Source organism: Polyergus mexicanus, unplaced genomic scaffold (genome assembly GCF_030449975.1).
Source record: "Polyergus mexicanus isolate NDT 795.1 unplaced genomic scaffold, iyPolMexi1.0 SCAF_16, whole genome shotgun sequence".
In the NCBI taxonomy this organism is placed as follows: Eukaryota; Metazoa; Arthropoda; class Insecta; order Hymenoptera; family Formicidae; genus Polyergus; species Polyergus mexicanus.
In genome coordinates, this window is record NW_027223336.1 from 2,220,401 (window position 1) to 2,240,408 (window position 20,008).

A 20,008-nucleotide genomic window follows, 5' to 3' on the forward strand; every position below is an offset into this window, starting at 1 on the left:
TCTTTTTAAGTTTCTTTATAATCTAAGTGATCAATATATATAAGTTAATATCAATCCTTTCGCGCCGGTTAAATGTATCAGTTGTTATGGTCCAATAATCTTATATTATAACAATACTTTTTAATCTCAAGTTTCATTTAAATCAATCGATTTTACTTTTCTTTTTATATCTTTCAAAACACAATTATTTTACTCGATATTGAGAAATTAAAAAGATCTACTCTCGTAAGAGATAGAGAGTCGGCGACACCGACCCCTGATTGTTTCATATTAATCGTTATGAAATTGTAACTCATCGAGAAATAATTTGACGATAGTAGCACAACGCTATTGATTACAAGTAACAAAGAAGTGAAGGAAATAGTTTGAAACTTCATCGACACATACGAAAGAAGTGTTGGCAATAATCTTTTTATTTATTAAGAAAAGTCTCCCTGTTATATTAGCATCGTTGAGTAAGTACCGTGTCAGTTTCGCGCGAGGATAAACATATACACTCGGCGTAGTTTGTTCTCGCATAATTCCCGCACGCGTGTAGCAAAATAAATCAGATCTTTTTTCTCCTGTACGAAATTGTCGTTGCGGCGAATCGCCTTCTGGACGAGTCATTTATCCAAGGCGCTTTACAAGTATGCCGTAAATATCGTACAATTAAATACATCGAGGATAAATAGGTCGTTTTGTTCCGTAACCGTAAGGTTTTTCAAAGAGGCTTACATTCGAACAGCGGGGGAGGGGAGAATGCTTGCAATTATATTTGAATGGCAAGGAAAGTCGCATTTTCAAACCGCCTTATACACTAATATTTATAATTACATAATTCATCACAGCAATAAACAAAATATACGTGTGCGCATGTGGATGTACAAAACTCGTGAATTATCATCTCTCTTTCGCGTCTCTTCCTCTCATTTTCGCGCGAGCGTTTCTCTCGCGATTTTCTCAATTACTCATTTCCACATCTTATAAATTAGAGCTTACTTTAGAAGTATTAAAGTTACATCGTGTAATATCTGTTTCCGGAATTCAATACAGTCGTATCGACTATATGAGGGGATCGTACGTTCACGCTGTGTGTAGATATGATAATTTAATATCGTTAATATACGCACGCATGCAATGTGTATCAGTCCTGTGGAATTTTGCCAAAGAAAATCGTACACGGGATTATTCCAGTGTGTAAAAGTAACCGACCGTTCATACTTTTGTGATTCGCATAAGGCATTAGAAATTGTATATTTAAGGCATATCGGTTGTCGTTTCTGTTTCGCATTTTCAAACGCGCATAAAGTAACAAGGCCTGTACTGTGTCACTATTATTAGATATCTCGTGTCTCTCAAAATAGTATATATATGTATACATATATATACAATATATATATAAAACAATAGAGTCGTACAAAAAATATAATAAAATATTAATATAATATATATACTGAGAAAATATTAATAATTATAATAAAAAATGTTTGCGACGGCAATGAACTAGGCATCTACAGTCGAGAATTGCTTCTTGCTTTCGGAGATGAGATGCTAACGATATAAATGCAGTAATTACAAAACTTACGTAAAATATCTATTCGTATGTATAATATTTGACTACGTTTTCGCTTATCGTGTGAAGTTTCGTGTGTGTAGGGAGATTAGGACATCGCGATAAATCCATCTTATCTGTATAAAAATAAGAATCTGTCTTCGTTATTTAAATGCTCAAATATTTAATATAATTCGAATCCATACACTTTCGCTTACTTCAACAAATCTCCTGAATTCCGGAACAGTCCATTATTTAGAAAATATACGATATATACAATAAAAATGTGTTTTTAGAGTTCAGTTTCGTTTCTCTTTTGGCTGTCACATTTACGCGTATATGAGATTGATATCACAGAGTTAATGGATGATGAAATACGTACTAAAATGTGTATCCATGAGTTCCACTATGTACTTTTTTCTTCTATCGCTTCTTCGCTTCCCCTATAGTTAACACGTGTGGTTTCATATATGCAATATATATCTGATATATATATATATATATATATATATATATATATCTGTGTGTACATATATACGCATATGATCAATAAAACTTTATATATGTACAGTTGCAGTGTGTGTGGATGTGTGTGTGTGTGTGTAGTATGTATGTGAAAGAGCCATTTGATAAAAATAAAAAACTATTGAGCTTCACGTGATGGACCGTATTCTCGGCTTCCCTCCCTCGTTCGTAATATCGTATAGATTATTATGTTATTCTTGTTTAATATTCGAATCAGTACAAATTTCACAGATTCCAGGATGTTGTTTAGTCAACGCTATACCAATTAGTATTTTTAAATCTTATCACCCCAGCCATATTATCTCTTCGGCTAAAATGTTGGCAATGAAAATCTATGATTTATTATTAATACTGTCACACACACTGCCGCTAATATGAAAATACTCTAAAACACGAAATAGATCAAATTTTCAATCAAAAAATAACAATGAGTGTTGCAACATCCATATAAAAATCCATATATATTATAAGAAATGTAGAGAGATACGCGATAAACATATAAATTATATTTCTCGAGATTATCCGATTTATATACGATGTAAATATTAATTTTCAGATTATATGTAAGTATCGTTAGTGAGAATTGTACGTTATCTTAATTTTCGAAAATGCAATAGAAAAAAGCACACAAATGACTCGTTGATATTTGTACAGTCAACGTTACGTTTGCAAGAGATTATATACGTATTAAATTGTCAAAACAATATATCACCGAGTATTTAAAAGGAAATATCTCGTGATGTGTGAATCCAGCGTGGCGCGGATCGAAATTTGCCGATATTTGAGCACGATGATGTAAACCGATGGAGAGGCCATACATCTAAATTGCGATACATATGCCGAATTGTGTATGATGACGTCAATGATAAATAGGAGATAGCGAAATTCGCGATTGATTTATTCCAACATCCACTAGCTCTGTGTCAGAAATGCAAAAGCATTATGTATATTCACACGCGACGAGTACGTGTTTTAATGCATCCGCAAATGTACCACACTCAGTCATCTATATGTTAGGCCTATCGAAAATCTTCGACGATGCGACAGCGTCGTTCGATAAGTTTGTGAATGCGATAAAGCAATGATTTTTACCTTCAACTTTCCAAAGATGCTTTAAAACTATTAATTTTAGAATCACAAAATAATAATTTCCATTTTTAGGATCAACCGTGTCCGTCAAATCGGATTATCCATCGCCTGTCGGAGTCATCACTCGGTAACGCCGAGAAAAATGTATCAAGGGAAATATTGGATACAATATAGAAAAACTCCAGAGAGCAAAATTACAAAAATTAAAAAGAGCAAAAGCAATTAACGCGGATGTCAGTATATAATATAATCAAATTTAAAAAACAAGAATAAATTTAACTAATAAATTAAAGAATAAAAGCACTACATATAAATGAACAAATCTTGAGTTATACGAGTAATAATTAAAAAATTGATATTTTTTAACACAATTGTCTTAACAGAATTGTAAACTTAAAGCTTAAATTTTGTTTAGTTCCAGTTTTTTGATAAATTTCGTATTGATGCATATTCGATTTTTATAGAAACTGACATAAAATAATTTTTCTTTAGTTGCTAAATTTTATCTATTCTTTGAGTTATTCCGAATCATGAACTTATGAACAATAATGTAACACGAGTGTCATACGTACGCGGATCTTCGATTGCGAGGCCGATCTCGAGAATCTTCATGAAAATGCACACACTTTTCAGTGACAATATGCAATATTGTGAGCGGTATACTTGTTATACTCTTTTAAAAACAGTCTTTATACAATATTTCAATTATATTATGTACAATTATTGTATATACTAGCTAAAAGATAAAACCTATGTCTCTTGCTTTATTTTATATTAGATACGAGTTCAATCTGTCAAATTGTAATTACATAGCATATCCCAATTCTCACTTGAAAATAACTCAATTGAAATATTTCGATTACTTATACCCTGGTCGTATTTACAGTAGCGCGGTAGTACTTAAGAATATACATGTGAGTCTTCGAGTTTAGATATTCAGAAGTGGTCGTGATTCGAGGCTGTCGTATAAACTACACACTTTCGTAATCTCAAAAATATTATCAGAGATAGAATAGAATATTCCAAATGCATATGTACGACATAAATTTGTTTGAAGTACGAAATACCATTTCGTATTATGTATTTTAAAACAATTTTATATTCTAAAGTAAATGTTTAGAATACCACAGTTCGCGATAAATTACGATAAATTATGTTATAAAAAATAATTGTGTACAAAACTCGCGAACACATACAAATAGTCTCGTTGGGAACAATCGTGACTACTAATTTGCATGATTAGGCTGTTGTTTCAACAAAACGGAAATGAATATATCGATAATAATTATTAGCTGCACGCTTCCCACATCGTTCTTACATACTGACAGCTCGTCGATCGTTTAATAGCTATCAAACTGTATGTAAGCTATATACACTTCCAGAAACACGCAATACCTGAGAAGTCGTGCTGGAAATTGTAGTACCTCAAGTTCTTATGTAATAGCTGCAGATCATCTCCAGAGTAATACACGTAGCGTATTAATAGCGGCATAAGCTGCTGTACTTAAGGTAAACAAAGGCTGGGACAGCGATGGAACAAACGCTGCGCTAGTAGCTGCCTTTGTTAAATCTTCACACACCCCTGTAACATAATATAAACGTTGAATATTTATATCCTATCTAGGATGTTCGCAAGCATTTAAACTCAACGCAATATATCTTAAAGCTATGACAAAGTACTGTAATTATTTTGCTGTTTTTCAACATTACAATAGAAATGAGTAAATTATTCCAGTAAGATATATTATATTATCTATTTATTATTTATTACAATTTTTTCATCTATCTAATATTTGCGATATTAGAAATAATATCTTTTAAAATGCCTTTTATGAGTTTTGTAAAAGATTTTAATTAAAATAATTCATGATTAAGTAACCTATATAAGACCGTTGATAATTTGTTGGCTGTTTTATAAAAATTATGTAAAAATATCTTTATAATTACCTCGATTTGACAGTCTATACATATCTTCTTCCTTGGATTCTCTCTGACAAGTACGCAATGGCCTAGACAGCCATAATTCTTGCTCTTGTTGCTTCTGCCTGCCACCTCTTCCCAAGACTCTGTCTCTGACACCTTCAAGACGCATAGAAAAACAAAACGTTTGCCCTGGGCTGGCTGAGAGTTCGGAATTCCGTTGCGACGCTATCGTGTACCACGTTCCTTTCTCCTCCCAACTGCCGTGACAAAAATAGGCTGCCAAAATATATCAAGTCCTCAGTTTTCTTGCTTTTCCATGTGTGTATGGATATATCTCTAATAGATTATAAAAAGCGATCGTGCAAATTTGTTCATATTTACCAATCTCTTCGTGTTCGCATGTATTGGCGATTATCATTTCAGTTTGATCCGACGAAGAGCAGCCTACTTGAATATCCGTACTCCTGCATTCCGCATCTTCAGTGTTGTCCTGCCAAATTCGCCTTTTGGTCGTCCTCAATAAGTCACTACGCCGTTGTCGCCTTGACATGGGAGCTGATAACATATCCGATGGAGCAAAATCCATAATTTCATATCGTCCTGGATTAGGACATTTTCTCTGATGCAAAGACGTGGCTGTAGAATGAAAACAGATGTAATTTGCATATGCATTTTGCTGTTCGCCCACTAACTCCATTGAATCCGTAACAATGTGAAATGCGCGATACGCAATCCTATATAAATATTCATAAGCGACGATATAACATGGATTAGCACTTACTTATTAAAGTCGTATACGGCATCGTGGAAGGATCGGAGATGGAGCACGCCTCGTCTGGCATAATCGCTTTTTGATCTGCAATGAAAAAACAGAAAAATATTTTGTATACATCGCGCAGTCGATTTTTAATTCAATACAGCAATTTAATTTAATTTAATTCAATGCATACTTAAAGTATATTTACCTGATTGCTGTATCTCAATAATATGACTGTCTCTTTTATGGAATATCATGCAAACGTAACCAATGTCGCTGCAATCATAAGTAAAAATAGATTCCGTTGACAAAACTGAATAATACGTTTTAGAAACTACAGGAGAATTGAGAAATTACTTACCAGCCACTGGTGACATGAGCGACTAGTTTCACTTTATTCCCCATGCTTTCGTTCGGATACAATTTTTCTAAATTATGACAAACGATTTTTTCCTCATGGAACGCTTCGCCATTGACATCCTGCGCTTGTGCCTTTATTTTCAGAGTAGCATTCTTGTTTGTGAAGTGATAATCCTTCGTACCGTCGAGAGAGTGCCAGTCATGGTACTCAGTTGCCCAGGACGGATATTTACATCTACTGTGTTCTTTATCGACTGTTAACAAAAAGATATAGAAGATTAAATAAAAACTTTTGTTGATTCTGAAGGAGATATTTTCATTTCGCACAATTACCTTTAGTAAGCTTTATGGTGGGTGAACCTTCAGAAACGGTGGTTAAACCATTGCAAGTCGGATCGCCAGATTGGGCAAGCAAATAAATCATTTTTCCCTGATGATGAGGCTTTTCTTCGTATAGAAAACACCTATGGATTTGTAAAAATATTATTTAACGATTTCTCAAATTTTTCATAGGCTATATTTTATTCTTTTTTTTTTATTCGAATTTCGGAAAAAAAACGGCGGAAGCAAAGTTGTACACCTAATAGTTCGCGTTTTTATAAGCATACATATTTATATACGCCTTATGAAAGTAATAAAATGACATAAGAAGGACAATAATGGCTACGTAAAAGATGACAAATAAGCGGTTAATCATCTTTTCACCTTGTTCTAATATCAGCTATAATCTTCTAATGCCATAAACATCATGCTAAAATGTGACTTGCTGAAACCGCAATACACAAACATCTAGCGTACAGGTGCAATGGATGTAAATAAGCAACTTGATGCATACAGTATGCTATGACAAAGTCGCAACAGCGAAAAGCCGCTGCTGTCACGGACTTGAAAATAATACGTTATATGGAATTAAAATGACATGTTTCACCTGTACATCTTTGCACTCAGAACACTTCTCCCTCTCAAGGTTCCTACCAGATATTTATTTCGGCCATCGTTCCAAACGGCAAGGCATTGTAGTTCCTCGGCTGCAAATAATCAAATATATTTTATATAACATAAAAATAACTTTACACGTACATATTGCAAAATAAAATTGATTTTATATATTATATATTAAAAATGTATATTATATTAAATATTCAAAATATTTAATTATACATGTGTTAACTTTTTTAAAACTATCATAAAAAAACAGAATAATAATGTTCGCATAAAAGTGAAAAAGAAACTTATAATACTTCTTCAAAGACTATAAAAATATTATTAAACAGACTACATTGAAATTATCTCATTATGTGGATATTACTTTTATAATACTCGTCCGAAAACGATTTGACAAAGTGTTTTATACCTATACAATAATAGTATGATGTAACGTATTAATGCGGTAAATTAAATCGTTCCAAAGCTTATAACAATATAGCAAAACAGATAATACTTTAGCAACGATCAACGTACTGTTACTCTCGGTCCCTTCGACGTCCGGACAGGCCTGGTACTTGAGGAGAAGCTTACTCTCGTCTGTACATTTCTCCGCGAGACTTATAGGCATTGTACATTCGCCGTAACCTCGATTATACGTGAATGTGAATGATGACCCGCTGAATGGGCAGGGTATCGGTTTGGAGTTCATGCGGAACATCGAATAGAGCATATCATCCGAGGTAATCATACCGCACATTTCTTCCAAACTTGTTCGTTCCGTGCTACACCACTGGCCTGGAGAAAATATTTTTAGTTTTAACGACCTCTTATTTCTATATGTCGCAGATTCTTTATAAATTTAGCCTCTTTACAAAAAGCTAACCAGAAAGATTCGATGCGTTATAAAAAGGCTAGTTTTTCAAAAAAACCTGTGATATCGCGTTTCAAATGTAATCTCAATATCGATAAATTTAGAGGATGAACGTACCTTCACGATATTGAATAACGTTCTCATGTCGTCCGTTGATAATTATACAATGATAGCATTTGTCGGTGTTATAACTGTAAGCAAAATTTCCGTTGTTAATCCTGAACGAATATTTGATAATAAAAAAAGACACGATTAATTTAATATTTTTTCTGATATTTAGATGAGCGGATACTTACAGAACGACATATTTGTCATCCGTTCTTTCGACGCAGACTTTATCTCCGAGAACGGTTGTATTTATAGCGAATACGGGTTTCCCATACTGGTACCATTCTCCCGTCCAACTTGATGGAAACACACAAGATCCTAAAACATAAGGGAACTTTTCATTAAGACATTTCGTCGTGATAAGTTTTAATGTATTAATTCTAGCAGATATACAATTATTCCTACACAATCATATAGTAATATAATAAATCAAATAAAGTATTATAGAATGCCAATAGCGTTTAGTTTTGAATTTTTTCATAAAGTTCTCTTAAATTTTTAATAAAAATTTTTTTTCTCTGAAAAAAAAAAAAAACTTTCTTAAGGAAAGAATCGAGGAAAAAATATTCCAAATTTAAATATATTTTTGTAACTAAATCTGTCTCTTTTCTTAAATTAAAATTCGGTTAAATTAAAATCCAAAATAATAATAATAATAATAATAATAATAATAATAATCACATAAAACTTAATTTGCAATATACGCCATTAGTATTCAAAAGTATTTTAATATTTTATATATTACATATATATATTATAAAACATGAGTTGTATTTCATGTACTTCTGAGTGCAGGATGAACCTAAAGTCAGATGTTACAAACGAGTTTTGTTCCACGCATCACAAGACGCATAATGAATCGTGAAAATGTTTTGATTGTTGATTTGTCGGATATAATGATCCTTCTACTTTAGAAACAGATTATTTCCTTCTTGATTAAACTCTACGTTAATTTGATTCAGGTGAAGAATCCAAAGGCGAAGGATCGCTTGATTGGGGGAATTAAGAGGCTCCACGTGGTCGGGGCTTTCATTAAGAGGAGAGCGGACGATTAGAAAATTGCTATCGGACCCAATATCACGATTGCTGCGGTCGGAGCGTGAGATTCGAAATGATGAAATGAGACTGGCCAGCGTGTTCCGTTGCGTTGCATTGCATTGCGTGTGCGTAGCGAAGCGAGATGCAACGCGCGGAATGCGCGAGTTAAAAAAAGTTAATGACTCGCTCGTCATTTCTCCAGCCTTCGTCGCCTGTTTGTCTTAGTCACTGGCCGCCTAGGATGATCTAGTGAAAAGTTGTCAGACAAGAGGACATGAACGTTCTAGCGGGAATATTTTCAGATATACGAAGCAGAATTGCTAGTTTATAAAGAGCAAAGCCTCTCGTGGATGATTGAACGTCTTCATTCTCAGGATTCCAAATGGCAGAAGAGTATCGTTAAGCTCTTTAGGCGCTTCAATCTCTTGGAGGCATTTCGCCAGATGCGTCCCGATAAAGTAAGTCTTTATTATTTCCCAAGATATTTTGGCAAAATCAACAACATATATATTCTGATAAATATAGCAGTTCCTAATAATTATGTGAGATAAATATATGAAAACATATAAAAAATATATTTTACATTATAAAGAAGAGAGAGAAAGATATTACACACAATGCTCTTTATTCGATCGAAGAAAAATGTGCTGAAAAATATATATTAATCTCATTATTATTGCAATATTATTATCACCAAAAATAAAAAAAAAAAAATAAAAAAGAGAAAACATTATATATTGCAATTTCGTTAGAATATAACTAATAAAGTATAAAAGCATGTAATATATAAATTATCATCGAAAAAAAACTAAACTTTTTTATCTCACATAAAGATTGCTTACAATATTATCTGAAAAATCAGATTGTCATATTTAGCTTCGCGTGTATAATAACTTTGGACTTCAAAGTTGATATCAACTCGACTTTCATGAATTAAAGACCTTTTCTATTTCGAGAAATGGAATCATTTCGATCGGTCCATCCTTTGGGGTTTTTTTATAAAATATGCATCTTATAGGCCGTGGTCCCTTGAGAATAAGCGATAAACGCCCTTGGCCGAAGGGTTAAGGTCCAAATGTTCGGCAATGCGTATATTTACCGGCGCGCGATGTTTAGTGCGTTCGATCGAACGCGCGCGTACATTTCGGGGTGGTTGCTTGCTCGGCGACGCGAACGGTGGCGAATGTCAGAAATAGCCGGGGAAGAGAGGGCGGAGGAACCGGAGGGTGGGTGCGCGAAGGGAAATGGGATACACACGCGACAACGTCTACGGGGTGTCGCAGAGAACCGATCCGGCCTTAATATTAATGACGGACACATCGGCGAAAATGTAGTCGCTGTTTTCCGAGGGGAAATTTCGTGGGAAAAGCCATTAAAGTAACAACCGACATTAATCATCTCTAATTAGAGCGCTAAAGTATTCAGAAAAGCGGCGGGGTTACTTAAATTTAAATGAGCAATGAAATTTCGCCCTCTCGAGGCACTCCTACTTTTTTTAATTCACGAAAAAAGCAGACTCATCTTCGATCGCGTTTATAACTCGAAGATTATTCCGTATTCGATATCTGTCTATAATTCAATCTAGAAAAAAATCAATTGTATAATGAAGGTTCTAAAGACACCTTATATGTGTCGGACAGTGTGCGCACGTGCATCGCGCGCGGCGAACCGAGCAGCCAGCAACGTGGAACGCGAGCGAAAAGGAAGAAGGGCGAGGAAGAGCCGTCGACCGTTTTAGACACGCATCTTTCGTCGGAGGAACATCATTTATCTCGACGCGGCCCGAGGCAGAGGGAGGGATAGAACATTTCGCTTCCCGACCCTCTCTTTTTTTTTTCTTTCTCTCTATCTCTGTCGTATTTGTCTTCGATGAGAAGAAGCGGCGACAGGCGACAGATACCGCGAACGCGCGGACAGCCGCTCGACAGACGGCGGCGGCGGTTTTGTGCGTCTTGCGTCTCTCCTCGAACGCCCGGTTAACAGCTCCTTTTGAGAGAGGCCCGATGAGAGCGAGGCGCGAAGCCGTAGAAAGCGGGGGAGACGACTCGTTAACGAGCTAACGAGCGCGCGGAGTCTCATCTGTGCGCGGCGCGAACGAATCTCGCGTGTATGAGAGTCCAAATCGGACGAAAGAGGCTTGCGAGAGACAGGAGAAAACGTATATAAGCAGACGACTTAACTCGAGGAAAACATGACGAATAGACTTCTTAACGGAAGTAGGGTGTGTTCTCGAGTCTACATTTAAATATGCCCTCTTCGTACAATGTGCGTTAGGTGCATTCGGCTGTCCACGTGGTAATATTTCTGAGACCGAAATGACTTTTCCCTTGACAATGTCGAGACATGAATAGTTCTTGAACGGTAACTCATTAAGAAAAAGGGGTTCTTAGCGTGTTATTCTCTTCCGGAAATACCGCACGAAAATGAGTGATGAAAATTTATTTTTTAGAAATTAATTTTAAGATAACTTCAATAAATTCTTGATTTGAATCATAGTCATACCCTGTTATTACAATTTTAAAAAATACTGAAATGACAAAAAAATTTCGCTTTGCAAACGTCAAATCAAATTCTGATAGAGGACAAATTATTTCAACTCTCAATGAAGAATATCATTCTATGTATTTATCAAATATGCATTTATTTCTGAATACCATGAAATTTGCCGTTACATTTTGTGCAATCAAATTTAATAAAAAAATTCCAGTGATTAATATCGCATTTTATTTATTTATATAAAAAAAACAATAAATAAAAGCTTTATAGCTTTAAATGCCAAATTTTAAATCAATACAAACTTATTGCAGAGAACAATTTAACACACACACATAATTATCAAAATAACTTTCATAAATTTTACGAAAAATTTTTGTTGTCCTTTTATCTTTAGTACATAATTTAAAAAAAAAAGGCGCAGCTGTACATATAGCAAAATAAATAGTAGCAATTTCCTTAGACGTTAAAAATTGATGTCATTTGACATCGCAACGACTTGGTGACTTCACTCGATAACATTGCGCTTGACACCATTGATGCAATAGATTTTAAAGACTTAAAATGACAGCGAACATCATGATACGCCGGCATATGAAAAGAAGACGTTTTACGTAAGTGGTATTTAAGGACGCGCGTATATGGGGACGAGTAGACGTAATTATTTGCTATTACTCCATTGTTCGCGCATTATCGAAGACGGTGAGCGTATGCTCGGCAAGATCGAGATATACATATTTGCACACGGCACACACACACACACACACACACACGCGCGCGCGCGCGCGCGCGCATCTATACCCGGCGCGTTTATAAGTGACTCACCGTTTGCAGAGGGTAGATCGACCAATGGTAGTATCAGCAGCACCAACACCGACACTGGGGTGAGGAGCCCTTTTCGGCGCGGGAACGACGGTTCCTGCATCCTGGAAAATATACGCACATACTCTTTGATTATACGCACGTTGAAATATGCAGGGCGATCTCGTGCGCGAATTTCTGACGCATATACAGAGAATATTTCCAGAGGCATTTTATTTTTCTTCCATCATGTCAGAGAGAAGTTATGAGTTATTAAATATAATCGTAAATTACACACGCTATATTGGTGTAAAATAACATGGTATACAATTGCAAGATCAGATCTCTAATTATATTTAATATCGATATACCTTTAAATTAAAATTCGAGCATGTCACATTATCATTACATTATTATTACTCGATATGATATTGTAAAGTTACGTAGCATTAATTATAATAATTAATCCATTCAAAAAATTTTGTTTCTCAGAGGAAATAATTTACTCTTTTAAAAAGATACATAATTTAAACAAATTATGAATACTATTGATAAATTGTATCAAAATACAATGTGTGTGTGTGTGTGTGTGTGTGTGTGTGTGTGTGTGTGTGTGTGTGTGTGAGATTGTAAATTGTAATCTTCTCTTAGTTTTTAGCTTAATAATTTTGTTTGTATTCAGTCAATTAACAATACACGTTCAAGTTTTTTCATTAACTAATTATTTTGCAATCGTAAACTAACTAATTGCGTAAAATCTATCGTAGGAGATATATAGATTATATGATATATAATCCTTGTGTTATTAAAATAATATTAAAAAACGGAAGAGAGAACGTACCTCGATCAGATAATAATCGCGAATGACATCGTGCGCGAATATTAAAAGTAGATCGGTACGTAAAGTAACATAAAGTAGCACGAACCACGTGTCCGACCATAAAACGTGAAACATGAATAGTGGGGATAGAAAAAAAGTGACAGATATAATTCAACGTATAAAAAAATTAGATAAATAGATGACTTGGTTTATTTACCTAGAAAATGATTTAAGCAAATATAAGAGAACTAAAAAATAATATCAAAATAATATATATTGAAGTATATATAGTATCTCTCTGCTACGATTGTTATAGTGTAATAACAACAAATTAAGTATATAAATTAATTAATTAAATTAATATAAAATATAATAAAATTTTTAGTTTGTATTAAAGAAAAAATTTTGAACATAAATCTGGAAAAAAGATGTAATGTTTCTTAAATTAATAGACGGAGGTAGATACAAAAATAATAGATTAGTTTTATTTAAAACAAGTAGGATTATTAATCAAATATTTAATTATTGATCATATTATTTATTTCGATCCTACAACAGCATAATCATCGAAATTTTTTTTTTGCTCAAATTTAATTTGATTTCGTTGATTCAACTCTAATACAATTTGTTCGATTTAATCGATACATATTGTTTGATTAAAATCAGAATAACCTAATTCTATTCTACAAAAATGTTTGCGAAATAGATCCTGTGCGCGTGTATAATATTTATTCGCGTTCCAATTTACGCAATAATTTACTTATTTGGACACTAAAATACAGACATGGAAAAAGTTGACATCGTAATACATTGAAAATATGACTGTAATGTCCTTCATCATGGGTATCATAAGTGAATTATTTACTTGATAAAATTGATATCTTGAAAAAGGAACGACTAATCCCTTTCTATGACGTGGAAAGGAACGAATGTCGTGTACGTACAACATTTCCTCGCCGTACAATCGTTCTCGTTCCACGGAAACCTCCCTTATATTCATCGCCAGTAAAGTCGACGCTACGTCACGCTATATGCTCATGTGTCTCGAAACTTGATCAATTGTTCGATAAAATCAATATGTTGAAAAGAGAACAACTTTATAACTCTCTTCTATGACTTGCAGATTAAAAATTCTATGTCCTTTTGACATATGTCTTATATACAAAAATTTCCATGAAGAAAAATTGATAAATGTAAGAAGATCAAACATCTTCTCAGTTAATCACCAATGATTTTATGAGAGTAAACATAAATTGCATTGTTTTTATAATATCACCAATTTTTATAATATCAATATCGAATTTTTATTATATAGTTATTATTTAACCGTGATACCCCGTTAAATCGCGATAATTTTATAAAAACATTAATTATAATTATTGTCACTGTGATACACACGTATACTATATTCAAAGAATCTAAAGAAACAGGATAAGAAGATAACATATAATTCGTTTCCACGAAGATCCAAGATTTACCTTACGTATGTCGCGAGAAAAAAGTTGACCACTTATATCGCGCTACCTCGCCATAGATTGTCGAAAACAGACAGTCGAAACGTTCGCCAAGGATCGACGCCACGATCGCGAATCTCGCGAAAAAATAATAAATGACAGCGAGCTTTCGCGACGCGAAACACACTGTCCACTATCTATCACATCGAAATAAGAGCGAGTTGCGACGATCGGCTATAGAGCGAAAAGAGCATCCCGGTGGTTACCCGGCGATAAAGTTCGAGACGCGACGACGAACGTCCACGTATGTATTGCCACGTGAATGGAAAGAACATTCTGCATGCATTATTTAACAAGATACACGTGTACCGCTCTGCTTTGTCACGACTTACGTTAGCAATGCGACACCGATGTAAAATGCTTCTGTCTCGCGTTCCGCGGACGCGAGAGCACTCGTAGCCCATATCCGCACGCACGTTTTACGCATCCGTCACGCAGTATCGATCGTGACATTTCGCACTGAAGGATCAATCTCGATCGAACGCTAACATACTTGATATTAATAACATCATTGGACACGCACAAGTGTATTTCGAGTTATACAATATAACTATCGAGAGCTATCTCGTATGTAACATCTTTTTGACCTTTACATATTTTATAATTTTTGCATGTACTAAAAGAAGAGGGTTTTATGTAATCGTTTATAAAAATGCAAGAATATTATACAATAATGTAATTTAATTTATTTTACGGAAAAGAAATTTTTAGATCTTAATTTATAAGCTTAATTTAATTTTTCATTTGAAAAATATATTTCTGGTATGATCTGATCTTAGAAAAAAAAAGACGTTGATTTGACGCCTCCGAAAAAAAAAAAAAACGCTTTTTAAATACTCTAGAAAATTGCAATTTTACTTTTACGTTTCATTTGAAATCGATCAAAAAACGATAATTTAATTTCTATTCCTCATTATTTCTCTCTGAGGATCTATCCTTTATAATATTGCAATAATGTTCTTTCAATATTGAATTATTCCGCGATCGTCATTATTCTTGTCTGTCCTATAGCAACTGTGTGGCTGAAACGACATTTGATAGCAGTGGGAGAACCTGTATTATAGCTAGGACTATAATTCTGAAAGGGGCAAAGAATATATCGTTAACTAGGTATAATTATTCAATTGAAGTTATTGACGTGACTAAACACTTGTCATAGTAACGTAGTAAATTTATTTAAATATGGACAGAAACATTTTTTATTTTATATCGCGTATAATACATCAATCTTTAATGTAGATTTCCAAAATAGACCTATTTTCCTCGTTTCCAGATGTCAACATAATAATTGCGATCACCCCTCTTATATTATTGCGAATAAACAAATCAACGAATAGTATGCGCTATAATTATGTTGACATTTCTGGAAACGAGGAAAATATAGCGCTATTATATATATTTGTTTATTCGCAATACAGAAGGGTTATCGCAAATCATTATGTTGACATCTTTGGAAACGAGAAAAATAGTTCTATTTCGGAAAATCTGCATTAAAGGTTGGTGTATTATATGCGATGTAAAATAAAAAAAGTTTGTGTCCGTATCTAAATAAATTTACTAAGACAAGTGCCACATCAATAACTTAAATTGAATAATTATAATTAACAATATATTATATACATACATATATATATATATATATATATATATATATATATATATATATATTCTGATTCTGTTATTAAGCGATATAGTCTCATAAATATAAAATATTTTTAATATTTTGTATCTGAAAAAATATCTTGGGTCACACAAAAGATTAATTCACACACACATTCGTCGTATAAAATACTCCATCGATAAATCTTTTCAAAATCTATACATTTCGCGATATATGTGAACGCATGCAGAACAAGTTTTCTCATCTCTGCTTCAACGAGATCACCGATATATTTGCGTTACATTTATCTTAAATGTGATCCGGTTATTGATCTCCAAGGCTGCCGCAACTCGGCATACTGAATAAATAAAGACTAAAATAAATAAATACCAGATAGACAACACATATACATGTACACATACATCTATATATACACCGTTCTAATTTCTAACTAATGCTCACGATTATTTCAAATAGAATATTGTTTATTCACACTGTGAATCACTATAACGCGATTCAAATAGTGATGATAATGATTAGCAGTTTTATATCTTGATGACAAACGAGACGAACTGATTCACGTTGTTGGAAAAAACAAACATTATTTTATCATTAAAGTCGCTTTGTACGCAGTTATTGCTCTCAATATACTACATTTACTGCTCGAATCGATCTTTCGATTCTAGAAATAATAACGATGATCGTTTATCAAATTAAATGTGTGTGGTCTTCTCAGTCATGAAGACATTAGATTCTAATTAGAATGTGATGGATGATGACTTTTGACATTTTTATGTAATATGCTATTCGTATCGTTATACTTCGTTAATTTGTATTTTAAGAAACATAATTTATATATTATAACAAAAATAATACTTATAACGCAATAATAAACGATAATTGTAATAATAATAGCACATAATGGCAAGCTTTAAAAAAAAAATGAAATACGTTAATAAACTATAATGAAATAATAATTATTTTTGCTGCTGCCATAACGATTGTAATGGTTTGTCTCTTATAATACTTTGCAGATATACAATTAACTTAATTATTAATGATGAATTTCGCAAAAAAACCGTGTCAAATATATTTCATAGATGATATTTAAGCCTAGATTATATTTGACACATTTTTAAATATAGGACGATAAATTATGCCTGCAGTACAAGGTAATATTCTCAGTTATAATATATTGAGGCTCTACAATGCAATAAAATAAAAAAAAAAAAAAAAAAAAAACATAAATCAAGGATGAAACTGCTGATGATCTCAGGTATCTCCGGGTACCCTGAGGATGACTCAGGAACAGGTCGGTAAGAGAAAACTGTCGGCTACTATCCGGAATGGGACAAAAGGCAACCGCGAAGTCGAGTCGGTTGCACCAACGTCGGTTAGCCTTTAATCTCTCCTCTGTATCTTTATTACGGCTACGATTGTATGATGCAGAGGATCGTGTGTAATAAGGGGAAGAAGATATCGCTAGCCGATTGAATAGCCAATCAAAGCTTGATACAGTTGATCAACCCCATGGGTCGCTTGTATAGACATTAGACCTGCTCTTTTCAGTCATACTTTAACTCAATTCTTGTTCTCTTGCGTGTGAATGTAGGTATATCTGTTTTATTTTTGAAAGGGTGGACAAAAAAGGTATGCCAATGATGCACAAGATTAAATCTAATACTAATAGAATCGATAAGTTTAAATCTGTTCTTTTCAATCAATTCTTTTTAAATTCTTTATATATTTCTCTATAATTTTTTTCCCTCATTTTCTCTAGTTTTACAAATTCAATGACTTTTTCAATAAAAATTGGGTTAAATTATCTTTGTTTACTTTAATACTAATTAAATATGTTTCTAAAATAAAATCTTAAAAATTAAATTTCTGTTAATATATTTGATACTTTAAACGAAGAAAAAAGAAAGTTTTGTCATGTATTTTTATATCTGTATTTTTTTTAATATTTTTATAGACTTTACAATGGCTTCTCTAATTGGAAAAATATTAGCGTTTGACGTTTTCGTAAACAAAATGTAAACTGCAAATTAGATAATTTCCGTAAAAATTCTAAATAAAAATTCTAAATAAATTATAGGAAGAATATGAGATATCTTATACACTAATTATATTTATGAAGCGGAAAATGTGAGTGTAATTAATAGAAGAGAAAGGGAAACAGAATAGAGTTACATTGACGAAATGTATATTTAAATGAAATTTATATATATTTATATATTATATAGTATCTTTTTTTTATCGGCGCATTAAAAAATGTTTTCTTCAATCTTACTTCAAAATTCAAAAACATTATCCTATCCGGAGTACATTCCTTATAACAGCTGTTTAGACATAATCATGTTACATACTTAATGATAATATTAAATTTTTAATTTTTTTCGAATGCATCTTAATTTGTTCGAGTTTCCTCTTTCTTTATCTATGTTATACGTAGGTTTATTAATTCGCGAATTCGCTAAATCATGTTAACTGATCGATTCTACAAATCTTCATTTCTATCGATATTATGATTAAATTTAAATAATGATTAATTGTATATATATATAAAATGATGAATGTATTGTGAATGTATAATTAAAAGGTTATGACGTAAAAAAAAAATCATAATAAAAATACGCTTTAAAATTTGATCTTTTCAGCCGTTTTCTCTTTCTAAATCATATATATATATATTGTACAACCACATATTCGTTTCATTGTTGATACAATGAGAAAAGATACAATTAAGACAATTAAATAAAAGAAATCTCTAGTAAAGGATACAATCAAGAAAAGGGTGGGCAATCATCAACTAGAGATAAAGGCTGAACGATGCGATCGTTGCGAGCGGGTCGATTGGCTCTAATGAAAAAATCGACGATTTTGTAGAGAATTGCAAGGAGAGTCCGTGCGATCGCGATTACCGCTCGACCGCCCCAAGGACGTAAGGATTAACTCGGCGCAACTAACCTTCACACGGGGTATCCGTCACCGTGGCGTAGATAATACCCTGGGGAAGCAATCACATGATGCACTAACAACGGACGCACAACACGGTCGTACCGTCACCGGGTTGAATCCGTCGACGGGGCATCGGTCGAGAGGCCGCCGCGCGATCCGTATCGGTCTCGGCACGAAGGTGACAGAAGGGAACGTACAGGACGATCCTTCGCGAGTGGCCAGGGCGCCTCTCTCTCTCTCTCTCTCACTCTCCCTTCCTCTCTTTCTCCCTTTCTTTTTCTCTGTCTCGCTTCCACCCTCTGGAGGAGGTGTTTCGTCCGACGGGGCCCCCGAGATGCACAAAAGCGTAACGAAACGATTCTCGCGACGTACGCGAACCCGACACTTGGCTACACGCCCGTTGACGAGTACGCACGAGCGACGAAATGGGGTTCGCTGACACCGCGGTACGCCCGTGCGTCGTCCTCGTCCTCGTCCTCGTCCTCGTCGACGTCGACGTCGTCTCTCAGGCAGCGGCGGAGCGCGGAGCGGCGCAAAGCGAGGCAGGTTAACAATGGCGGCGTACGATGTGCGCAGAGAGGAGAGGGAGATAACTAGTTGACTAAAGAACCGCTAGATGTCGCGACGAGGCGGCAACTGTACACGTTGTCGGCTCCGTTCCGTTCGACTCATGCTCTTCCGTTTCGC

At 34.1% G+C, this 20,008-nt stretch overlaps 1 protein-coding gene across 2 annotated transcripts; it reads right to left on the reverse strand.

Annotated features, from left to right (window-relative positions):
* Window positions 1–1,378: 1,378 nt before the first annotated feature.
* LOC138940132 (uncharacterized) lies at window positions 1,379–19,867 on the reverse strand. 2 transcript variants are annotated; one of them, XM_070308683.1, is made up of 13 exons: window positions 19,331–19,867; window positions 12,451–12,551; window positions 8,283–8,412; window positions 8,104–8,177; window positions 7,650–7,910; window positions 7,117–7,216; window positions 6,522–6,652; window positions 6,190–6,442; window positions 6,037–6,104; window positions 5,853–5,927; window positions 5,453–5,707; window positions 5,096–5,347; window positions 1,379–4,730 (listed from the first exon to the last, which is right to left on the reverse strand). In XM_070308683.1, the coding sequence occupies exons 2-13, from the start codon at window positions 12,548–12,550 to the stop codon at window positions 4,600–4,602; spliced, it is 1,830 nt and encodes a 609-aa protein (XP_070164784.1). In that variant the 5' UTR covers window position 12,551; window positions 19,331–19,867; the 3' UTR covers window positions 1,379–4,599. The 2 variants fall into 2 exon arrangements, with proteins under 2 accessions (XP_070164784.1, XP_070164785.1); XM_070308684.1 differs by lacking the exon at window positions 19,331–19,867 and adding an exon at window positions 14,725–14,968.
* Window positions 19,868–20,008: the final 141 nt, after the last annotated feature.

Excerpts from the sequence above, each read along its gene's own strand:
- LOC138940132 (XM_070308683.1), bottom strand. The coding sequence starts at position 12,550 with ATGCAGGAACCGTCGTTCCCGCGCCGAAAAGGGCTCCTCACCCCAGTG. Across the intron at positions 8,413-12,450 it reads CGATCTACCCTCTGCAAACG|GATCTTGTGTGTTTCCATCA; the intron begins GTGAGTCACTTA and ends CTTATGTTTTAG. Across the intron at positions 6,105-6,189 it reads GCTCATGTCACCAGTGGCTG|CGACATTGGTTACGTTTGCA; the intron begins GTAAGTAATTTC and ends TTATGATTGCAG.